Consider the following 9,073-nt stretch of genomic DNA (forward strand, 5'->3'; position numbering starts at 1 on the left):
GACTCAGACACAGGTAAATGGACCCCTATTGAGTTAAGTGAGGCGATGACCTGGGGCGGTGGCCAGGTGTTCTGGCCGACGGTTCACCTGATGACAGTATGACACCTGTACATAGCAGTTGCAAATCACTTTCCGTTAATTAGATATCAAATTATGCTATCACAGCTCGATCGACACTGTATCTCTTCGCCATGATACATGTATGTTGGCTACCATCGATAATTTGTTAACACTTGTACTTGAGCTTTTAAAGTTTCCATATGTACAAACTCAACCAATAGAAAATTAATATTTGAAAACTTAATGGAAATCAGTCCCGATTATTGAGGTCATTCCAGAGTACGTGGTTTTAATTGTGCTATGACTTCCCGACCCTATCGGAACAGTTTCGTCGCCATTATAAATTTAGGTTTAGCTTCGATGTATTGATGTACAGTTTTACCTCCGAAATTCAAAAGGGTCAATGTTCAAATTAGATCAATTTAATATATTAACATTTAAAATTTACCAAGCAACAAATATATTTGTAAAACTAAATGAAAATGTATAACGGTCAATGTATTGAATTCAAGAGTATGATGGGTTTCATTAATGTAATTTCACAGGGGCGATCGATTGTACCGATCGAGGAAGTAAATCATGTCGGGATGAGGACATTCACAATTAACATTACGTTTATTTAGTGTAAACCTCTACAATTATGAAAAATGTGATGGATTATTCAAATAAATAACATTTTTAATGAGACCAAACTTTTGCTATTTGGGGTTTATTTTTCTGTTCCTGCCGGCTATTCACAACCTAGATCGCTTCAAATGATCGTAGTTTTATAGCAGTTTTAGCTTGTAGAATATTGTTAGCTTCATGTTCATCCGTTAATAATCACCGATATTGTGTGGACTAAGAATGTATAGACTGTAAAAGCAGATGCACTTGGAAGCTTCCGCTGCGGGCGTCGGTAAGGCTATGAGCTACTTCTTATACCTACTATTTAAATCTCCGTTTTAAAATTAGATTGAGAACTTGCCCAAGTTAAAATGACAATTTGTTGGACACCATTTTGTGATTGTCCTACTGAATTTCTAATTTAACAATTTGATAAGTGGTGTGTACACAAAATGTCGAAATCAAATTACTTTAAAATTCCCTAGACATAGTTATTAGAGAAATGCACAAAAACATTTCCGTGGGCATTGTACAATGTATAAAGCAATGTTACAAATTTGAGTGATACTAGCTTAAAATTGTGGATACGTGATACTGAAAGGACAGGCGTGTCGTTCAGTGTAAATCCCACTTTGGGTTGGAAAATTATCTTCTCGTATCTCCTAAATAGCCTTTTTGTCGCTTTCGGACGAAATTTATAAATATGGCGTCCAAACTTCGGTGACTGTAATCCTTAAACGATATTGAAGCTTCGCTGCAAATGCGTCAAGTTAAATTGAGATATGATTCTACCTTCTTATACAACGAGCCCAACTCTGTTGCCAGGTCAGATTGAGAATGGCCCAAGACAAAATGACATTGTTGACACCGATTTGTCCTGCTAAACGAACTTTAGGATTTGATAAGTCTTTGAATTATTATTTTTCTAATTATTCTCCAATGTAAACATCAGCATATTTATTAGTAAAACAGTTAAAATTAAACGTAATTGTATAATGTATCTTTACATCACCTGATCACCGGCTTCTTGTTTCCGTAGTGACCTTGAGTGTTTACTCGTGTTCAGTTCGCTTGTAATTCCACCAAATGAAAATTAGGTTACCCGTAGATTTTTGCAAATTGAAGGCACTAGAGAACATCGATAACTTGTTGAAGCACATCCAAACGATATTGAAAGCTCAAAGCAAATGTAGCTGGAAAATTTAATTTGTGACGTTGGAAAACGAGTTTCAATTTTTGGTATGCGATTCCCTGTGTATCAATTTACAGAGAATACATTTCAATTGTCTTTAAAACGAAGTAAGGATTAATCTTTGCCAACAATTTTTCATTTTTCCAATGTAAATATATAAGAATATAAGAATTCGTGTAAGTAATGGAACATTTTCTTCAAAATCGAAAGTAAAATTAATGATATTGTCACACAAGCAGCACTAACCTGTGTATGAATTCAGTTTTGTTACTTTTTCGATATACTGTTTCATATTATAAGAAAATATAATCAAATTTTAAAAAAAGACAAGGCTATATTGTGTTTTAAGATAGTCACTCAGAATACGATCTGATTCTAGATTTGAAAAATTCAGCAAAATAATGTGCAGGCTTTAATCATGTACACACATCTTTTTAACCTTAAATAACACCTATATAAAAGTATATATATTTTTAATCTACACAACATTTGCAATTGTCATGCAGAGTTCATTTTTGGAGAGGTCTGCATTTTGTTGTTTTGTGAGCCTGTAAAAACCATGGTAACCAAATTTTTTTCTTTGAAAAATTGCAAAAAATTGGCATTTTCAACCCAAAATTACACCCCCTCTACTAGAAATTTTTTTCTTGAATACAGTTTAAAACCAAGCATCACTGTCGTGATAGCGGAACTGAGCCTATTTCGACATAGGTATATTATTAAACTTTTGAGCAATCTTACCTCGTACCGCGGCTATCAATTTCTGCTGCTACAGAATTGAGTTTTTCCATCTTAGACGCACATTCGGATACCCTCTAAATCATTAATCTCAAACCCATTTTGGGGAATTTCTTTATGCAAATGCGAAGCCTACATATAATTCTCTAGATTGAATTCACCAATTTTAGGACATATACATTTTTTATTTTTTTTTATGCATATAATAAAACAGGGGCTTTCTGCTTAATAAAAATCTCACCCATGTAACTGTACACTGCTACCTTTGTATAGATCTAGGCCTATATATATTAAAAAAAAAGATAAGCATTTCTGGTCGAATGGCAATTTTTAACAAAATAATTTGCCTTTTAATTTATCACATTTTTATCTTTTTCATTTGACAAAATAGTCCTAAGCCTAATTTATTCATAATGTAATGATTTTTGAGGTTTATTGCAAGTTGAACGTTGAACCAATTCCAAGAATAAATAAAGTACTTTGTTTTCAATTCAAGAGCAACCTTGAGATGCCATAGAATGGTTATACTACCTAAAGAATTAAAGGAAGCTCATAAAGAATGGCACAAAAACATGACGAATATGTTATAAGGGAGATAACTCTTACACAAGTATAATATAGATGTAATACTAAGTCTTTGGTTGATCTCCCTTACTTACTACATTTAAGTAATTGATTTATCCGTAACTCTAAGCCCGTGTTTTCGTTTTAGTCGGAACGAACGCGGTCGGACCGTTGTGAAAAAGTCATTATATTCATGTATAAATCCTGACAACTCTGTAGGTTTAATGGATACTGGCCTGTAAGGGCTTTGTCTCAAGGCTCGGTCATGAAAAATCAATATAAAATCACCAGGCCACGTCCTTTAAATTTATAAACGAACATACTAGGGTCCAACCAGTCAATCCGCCATAAACGAAACGGCTGCCTAGCATACAGGGCCAAGACATGTACATTATAGACACACAAGTACACAAACAACATGCCCCAACACCACTTATATACATCTGCCACCAGTTTGCCCACTATCTCCATTTCTCATTCTTCATTCTCCGCAATTACGATTACCTATCTCATGAGAAAATGAAACTATGCGAATTGTCTAGAATCTAGAAAACAAGAAATCAAATGTCCCTAGAAAGTAAACGAAAAATAATTTCCCTTCGCATAATGTACTCTTCTGCTTCATTCAACTTCATTAACAAAAGTACTATATAAAATCCGTGTCTTTATTAAAAATTTCCTTAGAAAAATTCCTTTGTAGTCCGCTTAAAACTGACCCTTTAGTCTATTAGTTTTCTTGTTCGTGTTTGTTCCAGTTTACATACTTCTTTGTTTTACAGGTGATAATCATATGGTCGTCCAAACTTGAACTTCACAAATTGGTTAATGTAGGTAACACAATCGAAAAATTACAAATTGATACATTGTCACGGCAACCCAGAATATGAAATTATTCCCACGAAGCAATTATTCCATTCCAACTGAAATTTGACTTTAAAAAATTAAAACAACTCAGAGTATGAATTTGTCTACATGCTGAATACATGACCATCGGATCTATAGAGCTTGATCGTAGTGAATTTGCAGTGTAAAACCCCCTTAGAGCAAAGGCCATACAAGTCCGACTGTGTATTAAGGAATTGATAACATTTATAATTAAAGTGCATGAAATTGGCTACACAGTGTGACGGATTAGCACGCAGGTAACTAAAAAATAAAATACATATCGAAGACTTGTTAGTTTTTATCAAATTGGACCCCACCAGAGTACCCAGAGACCCAGTACCTTAGAGACATCTTCTCTAGTAGGATCTACTCTACGTTAAGACATAGCGATCAAGATCATGTCGAAATACCACGTATTACTACCATGTACTGGAGATACTATATTACGTTAACGTCTGTCAATAATATTCGAAAACAAAGGATTCACAAGCACTCCCCTGACACACACACTAAAAACAAAAATCAAAAAAAATCAAAAAAAAAAAATACTGCCGCCTCCTCAGCATTAAGCGGCTAAAGGTAATATTTTTTTATTTGTAAGAAAGTCATTTCACAGTGAAAAATAACAAACTACTACACGGTTTTGCGAAAAACTAGCAGCCCGTTTTCATATATTCCCGTGGAGGGGGCCCGTCGGAAGCACCAAGCCGTCTGGGTTGATCGAGACTTTGGACACTCGATTCCGTAATCGCCACTTTACTTATCTCGTAATTGGTAGGACCCTGCCATCAACCTCTAACAAACATGGGGGCGGTACAAGTGTTAGAAAACTTAGGCGAAAGGGAATGGTGTAGGTGCAATGCTCTATCGTATGTATGTCACAAAAGTTGAGCGTCTATTGTTATTCACAAACCGTTTTCTTTTAATCAAAATTTTGAAACCAGAAAATCTAAAATTAACATGTAAACTGTAGGCTTAATGGCTTATTTGTAGAACTAACTGTGTAAGCTGATGTTGGCGTTGTGAGTGAATGATTGAAACCCACATGACTTTGGTCGGTGCTGTCAATAATACAGTATGTCCGAGTATATCCGTATTACACCTTTGCGATGTCAACCCCCTAATTCCTTTCTATATGACTCATACGGTAGAGACTCAATCCGGAAAGCAGTGATACACGCACATAAGTACTAACTGGTACACCTGTACACGTTTATAAAGGAACCGCGCCCGGCCCGAAACCGAAAAACTAGACGACGGATGCCATCAATCCCGATACAGTAAAAAATGAAAGCATCCCGTTAACAACCTACGTTACCTGAAAAATTCCAGCTACGCACATGCTTTATGTATAGAGCGTGCAAACGGACATTGTGTTAACGGACATCTGAACGTACATTGCAATCGAAACGATTTAGCCCAGAAGTGATTAATACATGAACATTATGATCTAATTATAGTAATAAACAAAAGATACGACATCAATTAGGCGCTATAAGATCAAACCGAAACACTTTTTTTTTTTATAGTAAACCAAATCGGCCTAATAGTAACGAAAGCTATTTTCTTAAATAATGCTACAATATGATTTTGAGATGGAAATGCAGAGTGCACATTTTAGCCCTGGTGTTAAAAACAATGTGGACTGCAGGGGTAGTGTCCAAATGATTTTTCTTCTCTTGGCCTATAATACTGATGACACCCCATCTCAAAAGAGTACCCATATATAATGAGACTACCATTACCCAAAGCTCCTCCCAAAACAAGTAGTATGTGATATCCTCTGCTTTAGTAGTAATTCCCCTATTGTTAGTGCTTAGATTTGATCAATGTCGAACATTCCCAATATTGTGTATAATTCATTTAAATTAAATAAAAAAGAGACACATTCATGATACCAACGTGAAATGAGAACACCAACCTTTTGTTTATGAAAAAATCAATTTGATCTCTGTATATATTAATTATAGCCTGAGCTACCCATTTAGATGGTTAGCACACATATTTGGTAAGCAATGAGAAAATCCACAATGTTCGTAATCCTGTAAAATGATATTTATTACCACTATGTCAGGCTAATACGCTTTCCGTAAATACTAAGCTGTATATTTACTAAACAATACATTTGTGTATTTCTACCCAACAATAACGAAATTGGTCACAATAGTAACAGATAACCGCATATACATTAAAATTGATTGAACATCTAATTTAATCGTGGATTGGGAGTTATATATGATTATCAAGGGGAGTTAATTATTATACACCTAAACGAGAAGTATGTTTTTAGTGAACACAAGAAGTATAGAGAAAATACTTTGCTTCTTATAACTGATTGCACTAAATAAACTATTATCAGGAATCATTCTAAAATGAAACATGTGAGAAAAATGATGTGTGAGCAGCGAGGAGCACAACCCCGAGGGGCATCTAAATTGTAGCTACGCGCCTTGGATATGAGTTCTCTATTCAAAAAAGCTTATAAAAGGACTTAAAAAATATTCGTGACAAAATAACAGTACTATAGTTATAATATATATTGCCGCCCATCAAGCCACTATAAGCCAGCCCTAATTTGATATATGCCGGTGTATCCTGTATAAATAGGACACCTGCAATATAAAACCAGGACACCAAATACACTGATTCCCGAGGTGGTAACCTCCTGTTTTTGGCTACAAGTAAAATTTGTGAGTGTATATAATATAGGAGCAAGCGATGTTGCCTTATATATACATGGATCATCATATACTTACTATAGACACGTCCATATAGAAATAATATTACATATGTTCACTACGCGTTTATTAGCGTTACTTTCTCCGGACAACTGTATGAAACTGAGTCATTGAGACATAGTCATATAATAAAAAAACCAGTTTACAAGCTTTGAAGCTACAGAATGTATGAAATTACCATATAAATAATATAATAACTAAATTAACTGCATTAAAGAACAATATAACATTAAGTAACAAAAAAATAAAAAATATACATCATATATCTTTTATCAGCATATATAAATATTCGATTATCATTTTAAGCACAGATAAATAACAAAGTGTACATTATACGAACACTACACATTCTGTGTAAACATATCCCGATTCATAATACAAAACAAACACTCCTTAATTGTAACTTCATTATATTTATACAAACTCAGTCATGTACTAATCTACTAAGCAGCCTAGAAAGTTTATCTGGCACATATGGCACACAAATACAGTTCTGCGACATTATAGACTGCAGTAACATGGACTAGCAATTGAAACTGGACAACATTCTTGGTGGTAACTTTTTACACAATCGACACATTCAAGGACAATTGATGTTGGGCATTTTTCATGTGTAGTACTGCGTCAACAAATTGGACAGTTTTTGGTTGAGTTCTTACATTAACACCTTTGCCCTTTCCTTGCATTGCTTTCTTCAATTCTCTTTTCTCTTTCCTTTTCTGTTTTTCTTCTATTAGGTTTTGTTTACTCTCCATTTCCTTTGTCTTTTGTTCGTATATTGCGTCGCTTGTAAGGAGCATGTGTACGGTTACTTTCTTTGTGCTTTCTTTTACTTTTGGTGCTGTATACTTAAAGTTAAACATTTCATCGACCTGATCTGTCCACGAGGGCAAAGATTCGCACGAATTTGCAGCTTCGACTATTACAGGAACAGAAATATTAAAATTACCAGAGTTGTCTACAGTACCACGGATTTCCCCGCTAAGAACAGACTCTTTAATATCTGACTCTGACAATACCGTGCCTATACAATCATCGTTCTCTTGGCTTGTGGTGCTTACTTCAATCTCTGTAGATACAATTAGTTTGGCTAACAGGCGAGGGAACGCTAAAAGAATTAACAGCGAGGGGCCTAGAGTCAATCATATTTGCACTCACATCAACAGGGAGTAAACTGCGTAAATTGGCACTAGGATTGGCATTTATTGGAACATTGGAGCTGGTAAGAGCAATGGTATCACCATATGAAGAGGGGGAACCGTTTACATTTACTCACGGATCGTCAACTTGGGGAAGTGTGTCGTTCATACTCGAGTTATCCGTGTGAGAGGAAGCGTCACCGGACGGTCCTACGACAGCAGATGGTTCAGTATTGAATGGGACGGATGGTGCAAATGCTTGTTCTGTGACTGCGGACTGATCGACAGGATATATACCACACTTCCGGAACCCACTTTTGACGTTTTCAGGCGTGAAAGCCTCGTCATGTGCCACCCGAAAAAGCTTTGGCCACTCCCACTTTGTTATGGTATTATTTGGGTTATTGGCCATGAACTCGGAACACACGCGACTGTAAGCTCTTGAAAGAGGACCAAATACGGTTTTGTCGAGCGGACAAAGGTATTGCGTAGTGTGTGGCGGGAAGGCTAGGAGAGTGATATCATTTTCTCTTTCAGCCTCTATCAAACCTAGGGTTTCGTGGGACGAATGCGAATCAAGGAAAATCATTTGTGGGCGTTCAGGACCACAGTGCCTCAGAAAATGTTGTTTAAACCAAAGTTCTCCTAAAGCATCTTCCATCCAGGCACGTTGCTGGAACGTGTACATGGTATTAGGGACGCCCTCCTTTGTATTGTAAGCATACAGACTTTTGTACGTTTTCCCTTTTATGATTACCATAGGGGGTATTTCATTGCCCGCGGCGTTGATACATGCCATAACACTTACATTATCTCTAGAGTTACCAACGCGTCCTGGGGGATTTCTGACCCCAGTTTCCGCTATGACCTTAGCTGGTTTATGTGTTAAAGGGACACTCGTTTCGTCGATATTCCATATTTTCATGGGTTGATCCTTAAGTTTTAGGGAATCAAGAGTTTCGTTCAACGCATGGAAATAATTTCCTGTTACCACAGGATTTAGCATTCGTGCCCGAACGGTTGATAACGCGGTTGGACTTCTAATGCTTAGATCTGGGTGTCTTTTCATAAATCTGCTAAGCCACTCTTTTCCCGGAACTCCGTTTCTAAACGGCGTTTTTAACTGCATCCGTTTGCAGAGTCGGGCAACT

General features: G+C 36.2%; 1 protein-coding gene across 1 annotated transcript; it reads right to left on the minus strand.

Moving 5' to 3' along the window:
• Positions 1-8,055: 8,055 nt before the first annotated feature.
• On the minus strand, positions 8,056-9,051 carry LOC138313992 (uncharacterized). Its single transcript, XM_069254205.1, has one exon. It carries the CDS (start codon positions 9,049-9,051, stop codon positions 8,056-8,058), a length of 996 nt encoding a protein of 331 aa, XP_069110306.1.
• Positions 9,052-9,073: the final 22 nt, after the last annotated feature.

The sequence above is a fragment of the Argopecten irradians genome, unplaced genomic scaffold, assembly GCF_041381155.1.
Source record: "Argopecten irradians isolate NY unplaced genomic scaffold, Ai_NY scaffold_1153, whole genome shotgun sequence".
NCBI classification, from domain to species: domain Eukaryota; kingdom Metazoa; phylum Mollusca; class Bivalvia; order Pectinida; family Pectinidae; genus Argopecten; species Argopecten irradians.

What these genes read in the sequence shown, in the direction of transcription:
- LOC138313992 (XM_069254205.1), bottom strand. Translation starts at nt 9,051, where the DNA reads ATGCAGTTAAAAACGCCGTTTAGAAACGGAGTTCCGGGAAAAGAGTGG.